Below are 25,233 nucleotides of genomic sequence, written 5' to 3' on the forward strand. Positions count from 1 at the left end.
ATTCCAGTTCAACAACCAAGACCTGAATACCTTAGGTCCATTTAAGCTGCCCTCTTTATTTGAGACCATTTCGATTTTGCTCGGACTGTTAGGTAATTTTAGCTCTAAAACCAGTAGAAATGAGACCTTTTGGTGTTTTTATACCAGTTTTATTCATATATATCTATTTCATATCTTAAAGCAAAGAAAGCCGATGTATAAATACTCCAGATCAAGCAACACTAGCCCTTATTGCAAAGCAATTCTGGAAAAGTTGAATTGAGAGATTGCTGCTCCCCTTGTTTCCACGGGAGAGCCTGAAGGTGAAACGTCAATGCTTGCAAGAAACAGAGAGCCACATCGATCAGGGGCTATTTTTGAAAGCGGGGGGTCGAATTAGCTAATGTAGCTGCACTGTAAAAGCATCATGTGAAGGGCACCAAGATTCCTATCTGGTGGGCGTATAAAATGACACACACACACTCGGACAGACAGACAGACATGTCTGTTCCACATGCATCCCATGAGATTGAGACAGCACATATGGTTGGACGTGCTCTGGGACTAGTGGCTCTTTAGCGTCCAACTCCTTCCTCAAGGGGATTTTTTTGACCCTAAACATCAGCCACGCTAAGCCCCAGCAGCTGAACATTACATCAGTGCTGAGAGTCGCCATGTAATACCCGTAATTTGTTAAATCCGGCGTGATGATGTCTGCTACGCCACGAGTACAGATCTCACGGCCGTAGACGCACACGACACAGCACCGATAAGCACAGAGAATTCTAAAGCAAATTTAAGAGAGTAAACTCACAGAGTGATTGCAATCAGGCCGTCTCTAATGAGCTAATTAGAAAACACTCCGAGCCTCATTGAATCTCCTGAAAGCCTCTTCTCCTCTGTACCCGTCTGAGAGCGTTACCACTTATGTCCATCAGTGACAGACGAGTGATGCACGTGGCTACACCTCAACCCAGCCCTGTCCCCACTTAAGCCCACCAAGGTGACCTGGAGGCCTCTATCGGCATATTAACCCGTGTGTAGTAAATCTGAACGGCCTGACTGCCCAGCTGTAACCTTCCTCTGCACACACTCTCCCTCTCTAAGATAAGGGTCTCCTGTGTGTGCATTTGCCTCAGATAAGAGCTGACTGTCTGTTAACCTGCTGACAGTGCAACAAAACACAAAGCAAGACAAGTGCTGCCAGGACGAAACACCCAACCCAGACAAGAACCTCTCTCTTTATAATATTTAAGCACGATTTGATTAAAAAATAAATGGTAGGGGGGATAAACTGGGAAAGCTCAGTGATATCCTGAAAGTTTCTTGACTTCCTCACATCCTATTAAAAAATCAGTTCTGGCTAGAGATGTCCCAATACAGATTTATTGACTTTCAATCTGATCCGATGTTTTCATGTTGTGTTTTGCCGATACCAATCCGATACAGATACCTTTCTCGTTGTAAATGACGAAGTGAGCCTGTTGGTACCTCCTTAAGGAACACTCTCTTATCAAATGCTGCATGACGCTGTTTTACTATCATTGCTTTCCAAAGAGAAGTAGTCCCTCACAGCAGATTTGTTTGCAACATTGTTTGACTTACAGCAGCCTTAAAGCGTAACGGTGCTGTAAACCTGAAAACTGGATCGGTCTCCATCACGTAATGGAAACTGATGCTATCATATCCCCCCAAAAATATCCATATCCGATCTGGACATCCCTAGTTCTGTCATGACTGTATTAACTTCACTTTGAAACATGTTAGCACTGTTAGTCTCAGTGTAACATTCCCTGTGACTTAGCTTTAACAAAATCTGATTGATATTTTTGTTCATCAGCCACAAAGAAGAACAGGTCCCCAGAAAATTATCACCCCACATTAACAAAATACAAGAGAATGTTATGGAGTTAGCCTTTACGTTCTTTCTCTGCTGGTTTTATGTGCTGTTTTCCTTCTCCTCCATAAATGGACTTCCAATTAACAACAGAGAAACCCTGGGAATTTTCAGGAATTAACAGGAATTTTGGGGGAATTTATATTAAATGCTTTAACCTGGTTGTATTTATTTATAAATATTAAACATTTTGGTTTGTTATCAGCAAACATGCATGCAGACATGTCTAATGCAATATATATTTAAATCAAGTATAATAGTAATATAAATACAACAAAAAACAGAACAACAAAATTGACTCGAATTTTGACACTAAGAAAGCCCTTAAAGTTTTTAATTTTCCAAACCTAAATTTCACATGGAAATTTCCAGGAAACTTTGTCCACCTCTTTGCAACCCTAATAGTTTTATAAGTTTTTTATTTCTGTATTCAAAATCCTTTTCTGGGACTGTTCTTTGGAACTACTATACTTGAGATGATGGGTTTAAGATTTTAATGAGATGTTAGCTTTATTCATTTAAAACTAGAAAAATCACTTCACATGAAATTAATAAAGAAAATAAGTAATTTAAGAAAAGAAATAAGACATTTAACCTTTTTGAATACCCCCCCCCCAAAAAAAAAAAATATAAAAAAAATAAAATATATATATATATATATATATATATATATATATATATATATATATATATATATATATATATATATATATATATATATATATATATATATATATATATATATAACAAAATTAAATAATTAAAAATAAATAAAAAATAAATAAATAAATTTTTAGAAAATCCCCCCCCAAAGAAAAAAATCGGATCCATTTCATGTCTAGTATGCATACCAGGATGCACTGCTTGTGGTATTTTGGAACTGTTTAAACAAGCTGAGTCATGTTTACTGTGGACACAAATATCGACAGCCTCTAGTGGCCTCTTTTCGTTCTCCTATCACTTCTTATATCTTTGACTTTTTTGAATGCTACCACTAATATTTGACAAATCATTTTAAATTTGAAGTTTTGAAGTTCACAACCACGATATGAGAGTCAGGCCTGTCATTAACACCAAGAGAAAGGAGAAAGTAAAACTTTACAAAACTTTGTTTATTTTCACTTTTTTATTGATGCACTCAGTGATATGAACTGCAGCAGCAGTACTGAGAATACTGGAAAGTTCTGTGGATGCTATTGCACAGTGTAACAGTATCCCTATGACCACGGTGCTTCAGGGCAACTCAAGTTGGACCAGTGTCAACAATCGAGCCAGGGCTGGTTGCCTCTTTTGGATACGCTTTTTTATGAAGTCTTTCTCTCCATCAGGGACTGACGAGGCAGGACAGTCGTGATCCGGCCAAGCTCAGTACAAACAAAAGACAAGAAATAACTCAAAAGCCATGCAGGTAAACAGGAGAGGGCAGCTGAAAAATCTAGGGCAGAGAGTTCTGCAGCAGGAGCACAGCGGACACGCAGCAGAATAATAACAAGACTCCTGAAATGAACCTTTGTTTGTCTGCTACAGTCTCCGAAACAAAGGAACGCGTTCTGCCTTTAATTGTTGACTGAAGCTGCAGATCAAAACCTGCTCTGATCTGACTGAAACAACAAACTAGAAATCTGTTCAGGCACTCAGGAGGGCACATTTCTCACCTTGTGCGTTTACACAGCAAGGCACTACAATGAATAATCTAAATTTAATGTGTTAAAGAAAGTAGTAAATGTCTTTTGAACATTATTTACCCGTAAAACAAGAAAAGTGATAAGCGCAAGAAGAGCTGATTGTTCCTGATCAAACCCAGCGTTGCATGATTACATTCACTTGAAACAAATGACACAGCAGTTTTTGTTCCCTATTTGTCTCCCAAATGCCTGAGTCTGATTGGTTCAAGGGAGGGGGGGTGGAGGTAAGAGGAAGCAATTTTGGCTTAGTCCTGGTGAGTGTTGCCTTGTGGGAAATCAGCGTTGTGGCAGATCCTGTAATTAGTTCTGCTTGTTAGAAAAATGAAGGGGTTACTAATTAGCAAGTGGATGGCTTCTTGACTTGTTGTGCATCTTTTCCCTCTTTTCCTTGAAGATCATCATTATCGTCTCTAGGCGAAACGTGGAAAGACGGGGGAGGGGGCAGAGAGAGTTGCTGCTCAACAGTTGAGCTCCAACACGATGGATCTAGATGGACAAATCTCGAAGGGTTTTCTGTCATGCTCTGACAGACAGGCTGCCTACTGTAAGCACGTGGAGGCGAACGCCTGGAGCTGTGCAAGATTTCACTTTCCCAGTTTGCTTAACAAGCAGGGCTGTCTGGTTCCCCCACATCTCTTCAGTCTCACAGACGCTTTTTGCTGCTTGAAAGTTTAACCACATTGTGTACGGGGAAAACACGCAAGGTTTTATGAAGAAGGAAATGTCAGATTTATGGTATTGTAGCTTTTGTCACTTCTAACCTGTCAGTCTGACTTTATCCAGGCTTGGTACACATTCATTTTTATGTCACATCAAGACATTTCTTTACCAATCTCCTACTTATGAGATAAATCCTTTTGTGCAGTATTTGAGTAAATCCCCCAACATAGATTAGAATAGAATAGAATAGAGTAGAATAGAATAGAAATTTATTGTCATTGTAACAAGTACAAAGAAATTGAAGTCACAGCAGCAATCAAGAAAGCAAAAGTAAGAAAGTGTGTAGAAAGTGCAAAAAAGGTCAATAAGAAAATGTGAAAAGGTGAAGCTCTTCCAACATGTCGTTGGTTTGATGTTAGCTCCATTAGCCATGTCTGTGAATAGCATGATGCTACTCTGCCCTCTGGTATCCCCTCTGTTGCTGGGTTAGCACGGCTAGCTCGTCCATCTTATTGGAGATAGATCTTATGTTACCAATAACGATTGATGGAAGGACAGGACATGTCACTTCTTAGCTCACACCTGAGAACCAGAACGTCATCCTCACCTCCTTCTCCTCACCTTGTGGGAAGACATCAGGCCTTGCACCAGTTAGCATTGACATGCTACAGGCTGCTAACAGCTGAGTTCACATGTAAACAATGCAGCCATGGTTACATGTAGGATCTCCAGACAAACACAGGAGAAAAAGTAGTAAAAATATCACTGAAGCCACAAAAAGTTTGGTGTCCATGACCAACAAATGAGCCATACAAAGTAATGATCCACTCCAAATACAAAGATCACTAAAAAGAGACGAAAAAATTGCAAGAAACAGACAAAGAAGAAAGAGCTGCTGCAAAAGGCAGCCATAGCCAACAGGGCTATCACAATGCATGTGATGTTACTATTTGATAAATACTTTAGAAATAAGCCTTAAGTGTGTGAACACATAGAAACATTTATATCACAAGGCTCTGCTTTGACTCATTCATTCATATCAATTCACCAGAAGCTGTCTTTTTTTTTCTCAACTAAAAAGGAAATGAAGCAGGAATGATATGGATATCAACTTGAAAGATTTGCACAATGTAAGGCTGATTTGCTGTTATCATAACTCATTGTATATTCAGCCGTCATTATGAAGTATATAAAGGATTTGAAGGATCAAACACAGCGCTGATGGATTTCATCAAACTCCACAAGAAAGTACGAGCAAGAAAAGTGTTCGAAAAAGATTTTATTCTCTTGTGTAGTGCGGCTTGGATGTCAGAGCATAAAGGGAATGCAAATCAAACTCGCCCAGAAATAGACCCCCTTTTGTGCTCTCAGATTGCATATAAGAAGACCCATAATCCTCCGCCTCCGATGTTTCGAAAGTTGAGACTTTACAGATCTGCTTCCTGCGTCCCACCAATGCGCGCTGATTCCTCCGAAAGTCCCTCCCGTTAAGCTGTGGGCAATTTATACGATGAAAGCGGAAGTGTTTCTGCATGATGTCACACTCTTCATCGATAATTCTCTGTAACACGACGCTACATGCATGCGGCTGCAGAGGGACATTTATCTCCCTTGGCTGATCCGCTTCCAAGAATGATCCTGATGTGACATTACGTAAGAGCGTGAAGGCAGAGCCGCCGGCATTAGAGAACACAAACTCCAGAGAACATACTAATCTCCCTATGTGATTATTAGTCATAATATTTAACGCTGGCTTAATGAGCGACCCACGGCGTAAGCTGTATCTGGCACATTCACCTGTTTGCTTCTCAACCTTCTGACTTGTCTTTGAGGAGAGTGCTAGAGAGGGGAATGGAATAATTATAGTTTGTGGGGAATCACCCTGAAGAAATAGGAAAAAAAGTGACTTTAAAGCTGTATGAAAAAACTCTGGATTGATTTAGCTTTTCTGCTCTTATTTCCAGTAAATGTTCCTTCATTTCTGTAATTATTCAGAAGCTATAGCAGCAAACCTAAAACATGTAAAATTATGGGCTGTTAAGCAGAAACAGGGACACAGATATTCACAATGAGGGTAAGCTTTCACAGGATGAAACCAGTTCTTATGTAAAACCTAAAGTGTTGGTGGATATTACTTGATTTCTCAAATTAAAATGTATTTCTAACTTTCAAAAAGATCACAGATTCATCTGGAAGACTGGCCAAATGTGACATAAACTTTCAGAGTTTTAATATTCATTGCAAATCAACAAAGCTGAACACGCAGATGAATCAGGCCTTTTAACAGTTGTGTGTTCGCTTTGCATTTTCAAACACTCACAAGATCAATCTGGGTATTCCTTTGCACTTTGTGTTCGGTTTATCAATACAGAAAATTGCCTCAACATTTTCCATTTCCTCCTTTTAATCTGAAATCTGTGTAGGCAATGAAACAAAGCCTCCACATGCCGAGATCTGAACAAAATCTATGTGTTTGAACTCTTGCAGCTAGAAACAGAGGCCTCTAAGTGACTGTTATTCCACACACACACACGCACACACTCTCGATTTTTGAGATAAAGTAAGCGCTGTTCAGTCAGTTGGTGAAAGGCTTTTGTTTCAAAAATAGACTTTGTTGCAGCTCTGCACACGCCAAATAGGCCTGCTGTGAAGTATGGCAGAGAACTGAGTGATTGTTGAAAGAGTGGATTCACTTTGGCAGGATCGGGCACAGACTCGCTCTCAGAAGCAAAGTTATCTCGTTAAAACCTGCAGGACGAAGTTTGGGCAAGTCAAGGCTTGTTCACTCACACAAACAAGAACATTTCTGCTGAGAGTGGGACAGGAGGATTGGAACACTGATACTGTTCTCATGTTTTTGTTTCATTAAATTAAAAGCAGAAAAAGCAGAAGCAACTAACAGCTGTTAGCCAAGCTTAGCATCAAATTAAAGCATATATGAAACAGTTGAAACAGTTAGCTTGTCTTTGTCAAAAGGTCAGAAACACCTGCCAGCTGTTTTCAAAGTCTGTCCCTTCTTATTCCACACAGATGTCAAAAATTGAAGCTACAAAATGAGGCATGAGAAACACATTTTCTCTATCTCAAAAGTGAAAAAGCTTTTATTTTCTATTTTTACAAATCTAGCTTCCCCTCAATCCACTTTGGGTTGTTTTGGTGAAAGATTTCTTTTACAATATCAAAATCAAGATTCTTTGTTGAAAAACTTTTTTTTTTTTTCAAATTCAAATCCTTTATGTCAGTTTTTGTTTATAAACTGTTTTGGAAAAAAGTTACCACTTTTCTCCAGCAGAGGGCGAAATGTTTCTCGCTGACTCACGGGATATGCATTTATGGGAAATAATTGCTCCTGATATAGTCTGTAGATATTATCATCATCATTTAACTTTTTCACATGGTCTGGTGTTTACAAAGCAAACTTAAAATTGCAAAAATCGTAAATATTGAAGAATCGCAATTTAAAACAAATTGGCCCCCCAAAAATCATGTTAGGATCAAATTGTAAGAACATCATATTATCCCAGCTCTGGAAGATTGACAGAAGAGGCTACAGCTAATGGGTGGTTAGCTCAGCAAGCGTTAGCCTCATTCTGTAAAGGTTAAAAAAAAGCCATATTTCACTGGTTAATTGAACATTTCATGTTTCTCTCTCTGTCTTAATTTACTTATTTTGTCCTCCAATAAAAAGTAATTTTTGGTTGTTTTCTAAAGATGTAGACTTATTTTCCTCACAATCTTTGGGTAACAACGCTTGTTTAACCCTGATGACCCCAGTTATCCCAAGAAAACTAGCATAGTTATCACACAACAGCATGAAGTTTAGTAGAGTCTCAGAAAAAAAACTGAATGAACAAAAAGCAGAAATTAGTCATTCTTCCTGGAAATAAGGACAGATGAAATGTCTGAAGGTGTGCCCCCATAAAGCCTCTGTAGGAATTAGACTTAAACTCACTTTTTCCCAGAAGTGAAAATACTGGATGTGTCATATTGTTTAAAGTAATATTGCTTTTTTGACAGGAAGTGATAAAAATGGACGAATATGTGGTTAGCGTAGCTTTTCATGAAGACTGGTAACACAGGAAGTTGTTAGCCCAGCGTAAACACCATTCCACCTTGATAGATGAAGCTTATTCCATTCAGATGATTCATTTTTTCAATGGGACATGAATTGATTGGAAGTTTCTTTGTTGATTTTATCATTATAAAGATTTTTTTGTGAAAATCTTGAAGTAAAAGACCCTCTAATCTGAATGAAGCCAAACCAATGTAAAGTAGTCAAAGCAGTATCAGTTAATGTAATTCCAGCTTAGGTAATGTTGATGTAAAATATCTTTCTTTATGGTCACCGATACCATTCTGCATCCCCATTTACACTGTGCTGAAAAATCCCAGACATAACTGATACGACTTGACGTCCTTGACTTGAACAAGCAGAAATCAAATGACACTTTTGAATGAATTTCAAGGAAATTCAAGTAGACAATCTCATCTTACTCAGCTTGAAGCTGACACAGGCGAGCACAGCAGAGGGGAGGAATCTGTCTCTCAAGTCTTGTCCACTTCCATCACAGTCAGTCATCACCGTCACAGTAACTGTGCTGTAATGTCTCCTCTATCGTCTCTCTCATCTCATCTCTGTTGTTGTGTGCGGCATGCTTCACATCTTTGTCCTGTTTTTTCTCTTTCTCTCTTTCTCCCCCCACTTTTACTTCTTCTTCTCTTTGTGTTGGATGAGAAGACAAGTCCTGTGTCGCTGGAGGATGACGGCAAGTTGTCGGTAGGTCCTGTCTGATTGACACCCTTCTTCTTCTTTTTCTTCTTCTTCTTCTGCGTCTGCTTCTGTGTTTGTCCCCTGTTTCTGTGTAGATGTAGGAGCGTAACTTGTGTTCCTCCAGCCACACTGTGAACCAGGCATGAGCACTGTGATCTCTAACCTTTGGCCTCTCTGTGTCTGAGGCAGTAGTTCTGTCTGTTTCCTGAACCCTTTCTGCACCCGGCATGCACACAAAAATCAAAGATGCATGACTTTAGAAAATCCTTTAATGCTTCTATGCTGTACTTCCACAATGCACAGCTGAGATTTCATCAGATTCTTTAGGAAGAAGATGAAACACAGCAGCAGAGGAGATTCTTCAGGGCACACAGTGAGAAGCCCTGACAGTCTACATGTCTCCCCCACCTCCCGCTCACACCCATATGGGCCTGTGAATTAGCACCTGACACCTCCTGCACCTACGCATCACCTGTGGGCAGCCAAAGGGGGAGGTGGGGAGGGATGAGCCAAACAGCTGCCACCTGCACCCGTGCTTCATTTCCCACAGTTCTCGAGTTCAGCACCAACTGCAGGAGTGACCTTGGCGAGGGGATGCTTTAAAAGAAAAATACTGATTCATTGCTTGAACTGTGAATGCGTGTCTCAACCCTCAGGGCTTACATTTTCATGAAGCTGAAGACTTTTATGATATTTTTACTTGGTTCCAGGTTCCTCCTCAGGGTTTTATGCTAAAAAGGATTAGGGAACATACTCCAAACAGCTTAGAAATGGCTCCAGTGAGGGGGTTTGCAGTTGATAGTCAGATGTGAATAGTAGAATTTGGACTGTATGACAGGAAAAGGGATCAAAGTATGTATTTTTTGATTGATTTCATCTTTCTCCTCTCACAGGCCAGGCCTCGGCTTCAGAGGGGGGGTAGCTCTGCCTCTCTGCACAACAGCTTGATGAGGAACAGCATTTTCCAGCTGATGATTCACACGTTGGATCCATTAAGTGAAGGTAAGACGATCAGACACGTCTTCACTGGTGGATTACACGAGTGTAAGTCTCTAAATTGAAGAATGTGCTGCACTGATGTCAACACGTGTTTATTTTTAGGTTGATGTGAACTTTAACTTCTGAAATTTCTTCCATTTTTACACCACAAATTATCTAAGCCCCTTTTGATGAATTGAACTATGGAAATTAATGAGTTACACAATCTGAGCTACAAATGACAGCACCCAGGATCCACAGGGTGTCATTTAACAAGGTTTCCAATTCAATCCAGAGTCAAAATAAAAACTTTTGAGCGTATTTCAGCCATTTTTGTATCCAGTGTCTCTATCTTTATGATAGAAAGGCCGAATTGATCCCTTTTTAAGAATAGTTTCACACCACACAGGGTGAACTCTGTGTCGTTTCGGGGCACAGCTGAGGTAGGAGATCATTTTCCTTTAATCCAAGATGAAGGCCTATTAGCTTAGCTAAAGGAAATGTAAAACGGCAGTGTCAGTGCTCGGCACAGGGGATGAATATGTTAATGCGCCGGGGGAGGTGTGGTGTCATCCCATTCTCACACTGCCATGAAATGACGAACGGAAAATATGCACATTAATCGAGAGCCGGCAGGGAACAGGGGTTTGAGGAGGGTTTAAAGAATTTGTCATCAGAGAGTCTTTTCTTTTTTCGGCGGTCTTGAAAGGTTTGATGTATTGGATCTGGAAGCAGTGTTTCCTAAAGTGATGAATCTTAATCTGTCTGAAATTAAATGTTCAAACTAAATCCTGGCTTAAATGCTCTTTTCCCTTCAAGTTCTTATAAAACCGCATCAGATTCAGAACGAAAAAGAGCGTAGGATGAGGTCAAAAAGCCATTTATGAGCACAAAACAATGTCCAGACTAAATATTTCCCCTCTCGCTGGATGTGATCTCATTAGCAGAGGTCTGTCCAGCAGCGAGGAGGCATTTCAGCCTTCTCAGAAATGACTGTACATTCCTTGAAAGCCAAACCTAGAATGAGTCAGCTCTGGACAGATTAATAAGCTGTGCCGAGACGGCCTTAAAGTGCCCATTAACATGCATCAAGTCGTCGTCGAACACAGGGTCCAAGGCGTCCCGTCTGTGAGTGTATTCATCTTTCCTTTTCAGTGATTAAAATGTAAATCAAAGCTTGCAGGGGGAAAGGGAGGCTGTTTGAAGAATAGACTGTATATACTTCACGCTGCCAAAGCTGGTACAGCCATCTGTCAGTGGGTCTACTTAGACACTAAATAACATGCACTGATGATGTCGGACTGAAATATTTACTGCTTGTTTGATCAATAGACTGGATTGTAAATATAGGAGACGTAAGGCACCAGCTTCCTGCTTGTGTTCAGGCCTGAATCACTATATGAGGAACAAAATAATGTCGAATTTTTTACTGTGTGGTGTAGGGATGGGTACCGATTAGGTACTTTTTAGGTACTGACCGAATTATGTCAAAAGTACCGGGTATTGATTCATGTAAAATCAAAACGTACCATGTTTAGGTACCTAAACGCATCCTTGTGACTGTGAGGCAGTGGAAGAGTAGGCAACTTTCCATGCTGGACATGAACACAGCATGTCAAGGTTATATATTGAAGAATATATTTGTTAAATTGTAAAAAAAATATGTATTTTATTATTGAACAAATTGACATTTTTTACCACATGAACACAAAAAAGTACCAAAAATTGGTACAGTTGAGTACTGGTACCGATTGCCGGGTACCGGGTATCGGAACCATTTCGTTTCAAATGTGAAAGGTACCCAACCCTAGTGTGGTGCTAGATATGATGTCCTAATACTGGGTTTTGAAAGAAGTGAATTCTGCTTCATTTTTAATGCGGTGGAAATGTTTGTGCAATACTTTACTGATGAGTCGTTTGGCAAAAAACCTGAAAAAAAAGCATCAAAACAACAACTACAGTGTGATATGACCTGAGAAGGGAATTTATACGAGAGGACACCAGCAACACTCAGGGTTGATTTGATACATGATTTACAAATGTCTATATTGTACGTTTGCCCATGTGAACATAGAATGTGATATAAGTCTATTTCAAAATGAATTCTTCACACGCTTCAATCATTTAGGACATTAAATAAATAAAAGTCAGGTCTTTTATGAGATGAGTGACTTCATTCTGTGTACACTTAGCGATATCATTAATGCAACGAAGTGTTTTGTTGGTGAGCTCATTGCTTGGAGAGACGAACAGGTGCACCTATCAAAGATGTGAGGCTGTGCTCCTTGTCCTTGTGCGCTCTCAGGCTCTAAGTGTAGCTCAGCTGGGCCATGGAGAGCTGGGCCGGGCTGGCAGGACTCCATCCATACATTTTTCATGGACATTTCTTAAAATAAAGTCGCTTCCGAGCCGAAGGAAGGTCTGAGGTTGTTCAGCTAGTGCTGGGAACTGGTTAGCTTTCACGTGTTGTACTTTTAGGGAGGGGATAGTTATTATTGTGTGCATGTGTCTTTGTGTGTGAAGGGTTTTTCATTCTTTGCTCCTGTTTTCTGACTTACTTCACATGCTTGATGAATATCATGGCTCATCACATACATTTGAATGAGTATTTTTCTGATACTACCATTTACCTGTGTCAAAGTTAGCATGAACACATGAAAAGAAACACTTTAACAGACAATATGTCAAAAGAAAATATGTGCAAAGTAGATACACACATGGGGAAAACCCTTCGTTTGTGCACTGTATGTGGGTGTGTGAGGACGTGTGTGTCTGTGTGTATGTATGTGCATTTCTGAGGAGAAGAGTTCAACATTTTGGCGAAGAGCTATTATCATTCTCACAGCTGTCTCCCAAAGAAGGTTTTACTGCCCAAAATATCAGGCTGTGAAGTTTAAAAATCTTTACTTTTTTTAGTGTAACAGGCTGTCGACCCACTCAAATGAAGACGAAGAAGACATATCAATGATTCAATGTTTACAAACACAGAAACTATCATCTGGATTTATCTGTTTTCTGTTTCTGTCTTCCTATTTCTCTTTCTTCTACTGTCCCCTCAGAATTTGCTGACTCTGGTGAGTTACTCCTCTAATTTCTGTATCCCCCCCCTCCTAAACAACAGATGTTTGTTCTCATTTTAACAGCCTAGAGGCAACTCTGCCCGACGTGTCCCCTATGTATACATCCCAAGCGCCGCCGTATGCTGTGCTGTATGTCAACTCTGTACTGTCCATCCCTGCAGATTCTCTCTCCTTCTGATATATCATTCTCTTCTGTGGATGTATTCTTCCTGGAAACCCTCTGTGACCATTTTCTGTATTGTTTTCCCCATTGTCCCTAATCCTCTCTCTCCTCTAAGAGCTCCCTTTAGATGTAGTGTTGTGGTGTTGCTCTCTGTGAGACAGACAGGATACACAAGAAATGATGATTTGACTTTCTCCTGTCTGTGTTGTTCTCAGACTTTTTGAGGATGCTTTACTTTTTTTTTTAGAGATGCATATGTCAGCAATCTAGGAAGAAGATGAAGTATCAGAGCCACCTCGACCAAGCTGTGCTTAGTTCGCATATGAGTGTATTAAGCTGAAAATAATGTTAGCTGTTCTCCTCCTCACCTGCCCTTGGTCAGGATTTACAGCTTCTCAGAGCAGTAAATGGTAATGGACTGAAAATTACTCTTCCTGTCATTGCACTTTACAAAAAGATGCCCCTACCGAACAGTAGTTTTAAATTAATACATCACCTGAATCTTAAAAGTTAGTCCAATGCTAAAAAAAACAGGATTGCAATAGTTTTCCAATACCATGTGAAACTAGTAGGGGTGTAACGGTACACAAAAATCACGGTTTGGTACATACCTTGGTTTTAAGGTCACGGTTCGGTACATTTTCGGTACAGTATGGAACAACGCGAAACCATTTGCTTGTTTAGCATGTTTATTAAACCAAAAACTTGCCATTATACAGCGAGAGGGGAGGCTCTTGAAGCTCTGGTTGGTTGTTAGCAGCAGCCATGATGCACAATTCAGACACAAGCTCCTGTGGCTACGGAAGCTCTTTGATATTCATCTTCTGATTGGCTCACCGTGAGACGTCACGTCCACATGATATCACAAAGGACGAATCACAGACCACTTTCCTCATGAATATTAAAACGCCTTCCCTGCTCAGCCAATCATAGACAAGTACTCACATGAATATTAAAGAGCCATGTGCAGCGGCTAACGTAAACTCACTGTACTCGTTCAAAAACAGCACTGTGCCGAACCGAACGGCTTTATGGAGCGGTTCGGCACGGATACATGTACCGTTACACCCCTAGAAATTAGTATTAATATTGGCAAAGTCTGTGACCCCACCTGACATTATATTTTATTTATTTATTTAACCTTTAGTTAGGGATGGGTACCGAATTAGGTTCTTTTATAGGTACCAACCAAATTCTGTCAGAAGTACCAGGTACTGATTCACGTAAACCAAAAAGGTACCATGTTTAGGTACCTAAATGCATCTTTGTGACTGTGAGAGAGTGGAAGAGGTAGGCGATATTCCATGTTGGACATGAACACAGCATTGCACAGTTATATACTGAAGAATAAATATGTTAAATTGATTTTTTTTCTAATATATTTTATTATTTAACACATTGGTATATTTTTTACCACATGAACACAAAAAGTACCAAAAATTGGTACTGTTGAGTACCGGTACCTATTGCCCGGTACCAGGCATTGGTACTGTATATTTCAAATGTGAAAGGTATCCATTCCTACTTTTATTTTAACATGTTAGTCCTGTTAAGATCAAAAGATCTCTGAGGGAGACCTGAATAAGAATGGCAGGATCACACAGTTACAGCAAACAGTCAGCTCTCATTAGCTGTATTAGCTTTATGATGGTAGCAACTACTAGCAAATTGAAGACAAGCAATAAACAACCAATTTTTGATAGACAGCAGTATGAGCAGATTTTACATTTAATGGATCTTCACTCAGTTCAGCTACCCAAATCTGTTTCTCTACGTTGCTTTTGATGGACAGTGCTGACTTTGTTGTGATGTTGTAATTGCTATTAGACAAAGTACAAGAAAGGTCTTTGTCAACCTAAACCAGGGTTGTCAAACCCATTTTATCATGAGGGTCACAGACAGCCTAATTTGATCTCAAGTGGCCTGGACCAGTAAAATCATAGAATAATTACCTATAAATAACAATAAGTCCAAATTTTTCTCCTTGTTTTGGTGCAAAGAAATACAAGTATATTATAAAGACCTTTATATTCAATCAACTATTGTTCTACAAAACATTTATTAACAGCCTGAGATATTAGTCATTTCAACGATACTTACCCTCAGTTTATCAATTCCACGTGTTTTTTAACTGATCGCAGTGACTGTTCAAATGCATAAAGCACTAAACTACAGGAACTAAAGAATAGAGTATTGTACTTTAAGATTAAACCAGCTTAGCAATCTCTACAAATCATTTTAACTCTGTTTCCACATGTGTAGAGATTCTGGACACATGAACAGATTTTTTGGGGGGAACTATTGTAAACATATAAAGAACAAAATTACAGTTTTTGTAGCCTTTAGGATGTTTTCATGGACTCCCCTTAATTGTACGGCTTTTATGCTAATGTTAGCAACTAGGTGGTAGTTAGCTTTCAGCGCAGCATCACTGATCTCTCATATGTCTTCTTTCATCTCAGTTGTACTTGTAAGCCGGTGTATTTTTCATTGTACAGCAGTATATAGTCTTTGAGCACCAACAATTGCTGTGCTGCATTTACACCAAGCACACAGATCTCCTGTTCACCTCTGAATTCATCCCGCAGGCCAGATTAGCCTCCCTGGTGGGTTGGTTTAGACCTGTGTAACACCCCTGACTTATGCAGTACAGGTGTTATTTTTAAAGACCAATGCTGGTATTTACTTCACGACTTGGTATTGATGGATTCCAAAACTCAGGTACAAACCAGGTTTAAAAAAATGGATGCTAATGGAAACAGCTCGGCTACTCCAGCTCCAGATAATGTCGGAGCGTAATCGTGTTACAGCCTTTGTTGTATTGACCGTCCTTTAGTTTCATAATAGACCTTTATCTCTGAAGCTCTTGTTGAGGAGAAAACAGTCTGCTACAGTGAGTTTCAGGGAGACATGACTGCATCTCTTTTTCCATCAGAGCTACAAACAATATTACTTAGGAGCAGCATCAAATATTGAAGTACAGAGAGAGTGGGAAGGGCAGAGTGGCTCTCATTCGACGGGCTGAAACAAGTCTCCCAAAACAGCACTTCTAATTCAGGCTGCGTGCTCAAGCCCTTCAGGAAGATTTATCTCCCTGATCTGTGAGCTCTATTCTCAGTTTTTACATATGATATACGAGTATTTCATATACGTGTTGCTAAAGATGAGCTTGTGTTGAATGGAATCACCAGGAACCAAATCTCCACCATTTTTGACCAGCAATTCTAATCATAACATCACTGCTCTGTGAAGATGTCATGCAGAGCTAAAAATATGGCAGCACAAACTGCCATCTCATCAGATGCTTCCCTGCAGATCATAATCTCTCTGAGATACACTCCAAATATCGCTCACAACGCCAGTGTGGCCTTGGACAGCTTTGATTTTTATTGAGCAGACGTGGGACTAAAGCCCTCTGCAGGCCGCGCACAAAGAGGACAAGGTTATCCGGGTAAACCATGAAACAGCCATGTTGGCAAACAGAGTGCTCATTGGGTGAACGGGTGAGACAAAGGAGGACATGGCCCACTGTTTCTCTGGAAGGTGTCGATGAAGGCACGGAAGGAAATCAGCCAAAGGGCATCATAACGTGTCTTTGTACGTAACTTGTAAGGGGATAATTCACCAACAGGTTGGACGAAACTGATAAGTTGAGTGAAAAAAAGAAAGAGGAAACTAAAATCCGTTAGGTTGCCTTCTATAATTTTAACAGCAGTGTAGTTTGGAAGATAAACCCACCAAACATTTCCTGTTTCCACCCACCAGCTGTGTGCTGGCCCAGGGCCCAATTGATCCAATGGTTCAATAATGCACTCTCTGTCACTGACCTCCCAATCCCTGTGCAACGGAAATATATGTTCCCATTTATGCAGATTTAATGCATCTACCTTTCACTCTGTGTTTTATTACACATTTATACTCTGCTATGCTAGTTTCAGCACTGGGTTATATTAAGACAGTAACAATAAGATTGTGAACAAATGAGAGCAAGTGGAGTGTTTGTAACTGGACTATCGCCAAGCTAGCTGTTTACAGTCTTTGTGCCAAGCTAAGCTAACTTTGTTTCAGCTGCAAGGTACAAGAGGAGGAATGGGGAATGAGTTGATCTGTACTTTTTCTAAATTTGCAAAAATGCGAGGTAGTGGATGTGTCCAAATTCTCCCCTGAAGTAATCACACAGGAAGAGAAAACAATCCTTATCAGCAACGAACAGCCTCAAAACCCCCTGTTTATTACAACTGATGCACACACTCCTCAAGGATATTATGTAACTGTAACCTGCAAACCAGCACCGATCAACCCATCATCCTTCCAACAACACGATTTACACACATACATGTCACCCTCCCACCCCAGCCCTCTGAGCTCACCCTGTGCCGGATGGGTGAAAGAATCAATGTTAAAAGCCTTTTTTGCTTCAGCGCAGACTGTGAGCTTTCCCCGACACTCCAACCCCCAGCCGACAGGGCGGGCACGCACACACACACACACTCACAAACACTCTTGCAAACAGCTTACTAGAGGTTTAGAGGTCACACCACAAGGACAAGAGAGCCCCTGGTAAACAACAACACGCCTGGCTCCCTCTTCCTCTCTGGTCACAGAGGGCAGAAAGACAGAGGACAGCTTGGGCAGTGATTGTGCGTGGGGTTAATTGTCCTCTGAGCATTCTCAGTTAGAGGCAGGCCTTGCAGTGATCGTGAGTCTCAAATCCAAATCACCTAATCATGTAGGATTGAGGCTCTTGTCTGGGAGTGCCGCAGTTTTTATCTCATTAGATTGTGTTTTCACGACAGCCAAGTCCCACATTTGGCACAGGGTCTTCACTATAATCCCCTCACATGTGAGTGGAGTGGTCGCCCACTGTTGGTTGGCTGGTAGAGGTTGACATCAGCGTGAGTGTATGCAGCCATTGGCATACACCTTGTTTCTGTTCTGTATGTAAAAGGAAAATGATTCATACCAGGAAGTCTGTTGACATCTTTATCAGGAGTACAGAAGCTGGTTTCTGTTTTTGGATTGAGTTTCCTCCACCAGAGTTTGGGCAGACTCTCAGCTTTACGAAGCAAATCTGTGGTGCTGTGGGCAAAAGAAGCAGCAGAATCTGTCTGCTGTTACCTGATGACGGTTAAGCTTTGGTTAATGTTTACACACAGATATCTTCATCCAAGTTCTGCTAACAACAACAGTACAAAGAGTGATAGTTGGAAGTCCTTTGTTGCCAACCAAGGTTATAATAGTTAACTAAAACGAAACTAAAAAGGAAAACTAAAATTTAAAATATATTGCAGTTTACTCACACTAATAAAAACTAGAAAAGAAAACAAAAATGATAAGTAAACTAAAACTGTATCTTGTGTTCACAAAACTAACTGAAACTAACTAAAATGATAGACGAAATTCCCTTAGTTTTAGTTTTTGACAATATCAATAGCCTTTAGGATTTAAATTAATCCGACACATTTTCCCAACCAATTTTAGACAGTTTTCGGCAGTTGTCAGTGCCGCACAGCACCATCATAGCGGCATATAGGCACGAGCTTGTTTACTGCACTGACTGGCTGTGTGCTGTGCTGCAACAAAACGTAGTGGAGAAATGAATCAGAGCATCTGTAATAGTTTAATTGTTACAGAGTCCAAGTTTTTATTTATTGAAGCTCATATTATATTGTTTTTTTTTTCATAATTTATGTTAATATTATTTTAATGTAATTTATGTCAACATTATTTTATGTAATTTATACTTATATTTTTTGTATTAAGTTTATATTATTTTCATGTGAATAAGGCAGCAGCCAACAGTTCAGTATCAGCATTGACTGAGCAGTGAGCACTATGTTGGACTTGAAAATAAACAGTATGACAAAATATCTACTCTGATCTTTTTGAATCCTGCACCTGGTTAATAAGGTATGAAAAAACTAAAACTAAACTAAAACTAAGCCTTGTTGCAAAAATCAAAACTAAATAAAAACTAGAATGCCTGCTGTAAAACTAATTAAAACTAAACTGTAATGGAAAAAAATGTCAAAACTAACTAAAACTAAACTATAATGACAAATCCAAAACTATTATAACCTTGTTGCCAACAACTGGAGGCCTTTGAGATCAGACAGTAGCTCTGAGGGGTCATGCCGTCTGGTACAATACCTGAAGGGATCTTTGATTGTACTGATAGATTAAAACACTTTGGGACAGATACTGTATGATATCACAGATACAGCCAAACAAAAGGCCACTAAAAGCTTGGATAGGTTTTACCAAGACTAACATAGATTTTTGTAAAAATATTGACATGAAGCCAACATTTGGCAAAATAAAGGCTCAGTGAGGAGCTTTAATGGTTGAATTTGGTGACTCCTTTGTATAAAATCAGAATAAAGACTGCATTTCCCATTAGCACCATGTAGCTTTTGCCAAAGCTGATAACAAAGATCTTTTTAATGTTGCTTGTCTTTGTTCCGGACAATTGTTGCAGGATGCAGAGCAATAAGACGATTGATGATTGATTTAAAGCTACATAAGATAATTAGAGTGGAGCTTTAATGGTGATCAGATGTAACAGTTAACATTAGCCATCCTCTCTTTTGGGAGATTTAATACATCTTCTTTACAGATGTTAACTATTTAACTAAATGGAACCTAAAAGAATATTTAAGTTGTAAACACACGTCTTTGTGCTAATGCTGCTCAAGTATCAGTCTCGAAAACAAAACATTATCTCAAAAGAAAACTATGTGAAGGAAAACACTTCACCTGTCTCACCACCAATCTTTATCGGAGAAATCTCAACATAATCACTTCACAGTGAGCGTTGAATGTCTGCTCTGCTTCTTTATATTAAAAACTAATACCTATGGAAATTCACTTTAGAAAAATAATGATACCACTTTGCAATGCAGGTCATAAAGAGGCATCAGATATAAATCAAATCAAAACTCCTCACAGTGCCTTTAAAATGACTTTGTATACTTAGACTAGGCTGCACTGGACTGTAGGTCTGTAAAGTATCTGAGACCAAATGTACTCAGTGCATTTGTAGTTTTCTGTACAGAAGGCAGGACTTCAACTAGTCGTGCTTTCAATGGATGTTTTATCATGTTTGTTGCAAACTGATCAGTATTTTGCCAGAGAACTGGATGTGGAAAAACACAGGACAGAGGGATGCTAATAGGCAGACCAGCTGCAAGCTGGGAGCTGCCGTCAAAGTCCAGAGCAAGAAACAGAACTTGTAGTCCGGTGTGTCTCCTGTTCTGCTGCTTCAACGTTCAGCTGTTGCTGCAGGTTTGGATTCTGGGCTAATTCATCATGCTGATGTGCTGACTTTCTATTTACTGTAACACCAAGAACTGCTTCAGTAAGGGAATCAAATTAATTGTTTGGGTTTCATTGTGGAAATAAAATGCAGTCTCATCAGGCCTTTGAATAAGCGTGTGCGCAGAGGAGAGGAGGACTCATCTTTTTGTTGCATGTTGACCCAGTAAATTCTCTTCTGACTTTCCTGTTCTGTTTTTGATAGATCATTGTATGAACTTCTTTTTTATTTTTCTAGTATCTAGCCCCTTCCTTTTCCCTCTCTCTTGCAAATCTTCTCCCCTAATCTGTGTAGCAGGCAGACTCCTTATCAGACCAGGTTTCTGTAATTCTCAAATGTGTCCTAAACTGAACTGACCTGAAATCTTGCCGTTGTGTTTTGCACTTATGCAGTGATAACTCGACGAGCTTTTGTTTCTGTGTGTCACTCCTTGTGCCTGTGTGTGATGTAGAACCAGCGGACCTGTGTTGTTCTGTCATGTTCACTCTTTTCCTTTTCTCTGTGTGTTCGTTGCCTTACCCTTGTCTTTTGCTGTGATGTTGTAGAGCTTGGGACTTATGGGAAACTAAAATATTATCACTCAATGACTGAGGAAGGTAAGCCTGAAAGTTTTCACTTGATTCGCTTGTGTCATCCCTCTTGATTTTTTTCCTCCATCGTAATCACGACGCAGCTCCTCCAAACTGCATTCTTTTTGTAAGCTTGTGACTTTTGTTTTGCACAATTTTGGCTTTTTAGTTTGACGATCTCTGAGATTTCACTGACATAAGTGCAAATCATTGACGCCATCCTATTTTCTTTTTTTTTAAAGTTACTTTTAATTCTCATTTTTATGTTTGGATTACTTTCTCCATTTTGTCTGCCCAAAGTATATGATCATACATATTGTGTGTTACTGTGTGTAGTGTTTCTATGGAATTTATTATATTTATTGATAAGATATTGAATATCCTGGAAAATTACAGCATGTTTGATTTTCTGAGACAGCCACTTCTACTTCTTTGGATTATTTGTCAAATTTTAAGGACCTAATTATTCAGGCAGGTAAAATTACACACACACACACACACGCACAGAAAACCATCCCATGCTTCACTCTCAGAAAACACAAGGCACAAGGACTTTCCCTTTTTTCTTTTTCTTTTCTTCTTCGGCCCTGTTACCATCCACTTTACTGAGAAATGCATCATTCATGCCTCGGCGCTCTCTCAAAGGTTCCACTTGCACCAGCAGCGGGTGCACAAATGTAAGGCGTACGTTGCTGAATTCGGCAAACTGGGGTGACTCATCCACCCAGTGGTTGTGTAACAGGCAGAGCTGACAGGGAAAATGAGCGGCTGTGTAATGGCAGCAGAGGAACGGCTTATTCTTCAAGACCTGCCAATCGCTTCATCATTATGCAAATTGGGTGGTTCTAAAAACGTGTGCACCTCAGATGGACCTCCCAGGAAACATATTATCCTCGCTGCAAAGACTGACACCAGCAACGTCAAGCAACACTTGATATGCTTAGGTTTTAATGTTGAGAGTGATGTCTTTCTTTGCCGTTTTGTTCCTTCAGTCTCTCATTTTTGTGAAACAAAATGCCTAATGGTTTAATTATGAAATATTAAACCATGAAGCAAAAGAAGTGGCTGCTAAAAGAAGGCAGACAAATAGCACTTAGAGTTCATACAGGTGGCTTAGTAGGCTTAAAAGGTCATTTTGATTTTATGCTTTTAGACCAGGGGTGGGCAAACTTTTTGATCGTGGGCCACAATGGGTTCTAACATTTGACAAAGGGGCCGGACCAGGAGCAGATGGATGGAGAGCTTTGGTAACTATCAGGGTATCATTCGTTCATTCCATATCCGTTTTAGAATCCAAAATCGGAAAACGGATAACAACTTGTTATTCAATTTTTCGTTTTCAAATCAAAAATCAAAAAACACGTAACGGTCTATTTTTCGCTGTTTTGATTTTGTTTTGAAATTAAAATTAGAATATGAGAGAATGGAATGATAATGGGATTTTTAATCTGTGTATGGTTCGTTCTTTCGTTATTCTGTTTCAAAACAAAATCTAGAAAACAAAAAAAACTGACTTGTTTTTTGTTTTTCTGTTTTAAAACCAAAACGGAAAAACGGAATTACAGAAAAACAGAAAAATGCATTTTTTCTGTCCTGGTTTTAAAAATGGAAAAACAAAAAATAACAAAAGATTGTGTCAAAATTGTTTGTGTGATATTTCAATATTAAATGTGAACTCTCTATATAGAAAACATCAGAATTGAAGGGAAAATAAAACATTAACAAGGTTTATTCACGTAATTTTTTCGAGTTCGGCGGACCTGATTAAAACGTTTAACGGGCCGCATGTGGCCCCCGGGCCGTAGTTTGCCCATGCCTGTTTTAGACCGTACAACACACAATAAGTCCTTTGCTGTAAAAATGTGTTTCATAGTTTGAAGTTTTTAAATTTTGTGTGTATGTTAAATCAAATCAGCCATTATGCTAACAAAGACATCTCTTGAAAGAAAATTGCTACATCCTTCAAATTTAGCTTGAATGACAATAAAAATAACACCCAGAACCGTGCAACCTGCCACGCTGAGGTTATTACAGCACATATTTCAATTTTCATCCTGGTACAAAATAGTTTTACCAAAATGTGTCTAAATAGCTTCAAAAAAACCATCATATCTCTTTGGTTATTGTTCTGAATCTGACCAAAGTGGCGGGATGCACAGTTCTGTTGATGGCAAAAACACCCTGGAAGTTTAAGCCTGCTCCTTTTTATGGTTTCAAGAAATCACAACTCTTAGCACATAAATCTTCTTTGGTCACTTCAGACGGCTTTAGGCTCTTGAGAAGGACCTTCTCTTTCTTCTGGTGTCTCAGTAAAGCCCTCCCTGAAACTCCTTGGCTGTTTTCATCTTTTTCTTCTCACCATTCAAGTCTCAACTTAGTCCGGCTGTGTCCTCTTTTCTGGAACTATCAGTTCCAGACCTTCTTTTCTTTCTTTTGGTACTGCTTACCTCTATATCTACTTTTTTTTTCTTCATGGGAATATTAAAACATTAACTTTTTGGAGGCATTTTCCCTGATAATTTTGACTACACAATGTTTTACCAACCAACTGCAACTACGTTCCAGTTTAGCTGAAAAGAAATTCAAGTAACGTCGAGCCAGTGTCCCCCTTTAAGCTGTTCATGATTTGGAATAAATCTCACAAAAATGATTGATTTCCTTGCCCAAAGACGACACGTAAACAACACTGGTTTCTATGGAAACACTACATAAAAGCCAGAAATTTTGTGATAAAATTGGTCAGTATGCAGAAAAAACCAACATTCTTTGAAAGTACACTAACTATATATCTTGATATGACTTCTAAAAATTTTTTTTTTTTTTTTTTTTAGTTTTTATTTTTTCGCTTTTTCCCCCTATCAAGCCACATTAAGTTACTGTTAACTGTTGACAAATACAGTAAATGCATATTTCTTGAAATAGAAAATGAACAAGGTAGACCTTGTAGGGAAAAAAAAGTGAGCTAAACTAAAAAATGGATTCCAAATTACCGTTTCCCAGCTAGCTTGAATCTTTTTCTTCTTTTTTTTTGAGTGCCACCTGCTCTTTGTTGAAAGATTTTCATTACTTGTGCCAAAATGCTCCACCATGGTAGGTTTTTTTTCTTGACGTCCAAGAAATTCCTATGTGTACCTGAAGCAGAAAGCCCAACCCTGCAACTTGTTAACCCATGTAGAGACAATGACCACACACCCACTTTTTATAAACACACACGCAAGTGCACACTCCCTACCAAACACCAGCAGCTCACAGTGGCTGCCCAAGGTGAGTGATGTCAAGGCAGTGGAAGTTGTGATGCTGTCTTTTGAAAAATGTCCAGTGTGTGTATGTGTATGTGTGTGTGTGTGTTTGTGTGCATGCCTGTGTCTGACAAAGAAGGAAAAGCAGGGGAGGGAAGGGACTACTGAGTGTCTTGCCAAAAAAAGGCGAGTAATAGGAAGAGAGCAAAGACAGATGAGTGGGAGAAAAAAGCAATCCGGGATAGAGGAGACAGGAAGAAGGCTGGTGGTGACTGTTGGGTGGTTAATGATTTAACTGGAAGGTCGCAGACAGTTTTGACATGGTTGGGTGGAGTACACGTCACTGTGACAAGCACTGACAAATCAGCTGTGTACTCTCAAAACGAAAACAAAAAAATCTTTCCTATTGATTGCAGTGAGCTGGTCAAGAGAAGGCAGGACACGCATGCAAAACCTGACACGCACATGAAGTCAGTGAAATTGAATATGGACACATAACAGCGCCAAGGTTAATGATGCACAGAGGGTTTCATGAGGTAGAAAGAAATTTCTCAGGAGTCCGTTTGGTTATCTGTTGGTCTGACGTTGAGTATTCCAAGCCTTCTTAGCCAGCAAATGCGCAAATCTACATGGGAACATAAAAACCTGCACTGCCGGATTTTAGTTTATTTATAGTCCCGTCATCTCGTCTGAGCACTGTATTGTTGTTTTGTGTGTCGGAGGGGGATTTTGTACAAAATCAATGTTCCCCAAGCCAGTGGCTGTCATTACGACATGGGCAGACCTGGCTTGCGTGAGCCCGTATTTGTAGTGTCAAGAGGCCTCACTGCTTATGTAAACGCCAAGGTCATGTTGTTCAATTGATGACTAGTTTCAATCTAGTCCCTGCGTCACAGA

The 25,233-nt window shown here is 39.6% G+C and overlaps 1 protein-coding gene across 8 annotated transcripts in view; it reads left to right on the forward strand.

The window, feature by feature from the left end:
* Positions 1 to 25,233, forward strand: part of LOC141811190 (sodium/potassium/calcium exchanger 2-like) — a 58,421-nt gene that overhangs the window by 14,921 nt on the left and 18,267 nt on the right. For 4 of the 8 annotated variants that reach the window (XM_074699144.1, XM_074699145.1, XM_074699147.1 and 1 more), the window contains exons 3-6: positions 8,960 to 8,998; positions 9,886 to 9,994; positions 13,030 to 13,044; positions 21,074 to 21,124. In XM_074699144.1, the coding sequence (XP_074555245.1) occupies positions 8,960 to 8,998; positions 9,886 to 9,994; positions 13,030 to 13,044; positions 21,074 to 21,124 (214 nt within the window). The remainder of the gene's footprint in view (positions 1 to 8,959; positions 8,999 to 9,885; positions 9,995 to 13,029; positions 13,045 to 21,073; positions 21,125 to 25,233) is intronic. The other 4 variants (XM_074699150.1, XM_074699148.1, XM_074699151.1 and 1 more) reach the window with 4 other exon arrangements.

Source organism: Halichoeres trimaculatus, unplaced genomic scaffold (genome assembly GCF_033239565.1).
Source record: "Halichoeres trimaculatus isolate MK-OKI-2021-1 unplaced genomic scaffold, fHalTri1.1 fHalTri1_scaffold_22, whole genome shotgun sequence".
Taxonomy (NCBI): Eukaryota; Metazoa; Chordata; class Actinopteri; order Labriformes; family Labridae; genus Halichoeres; species Halichoeres trimaculatus.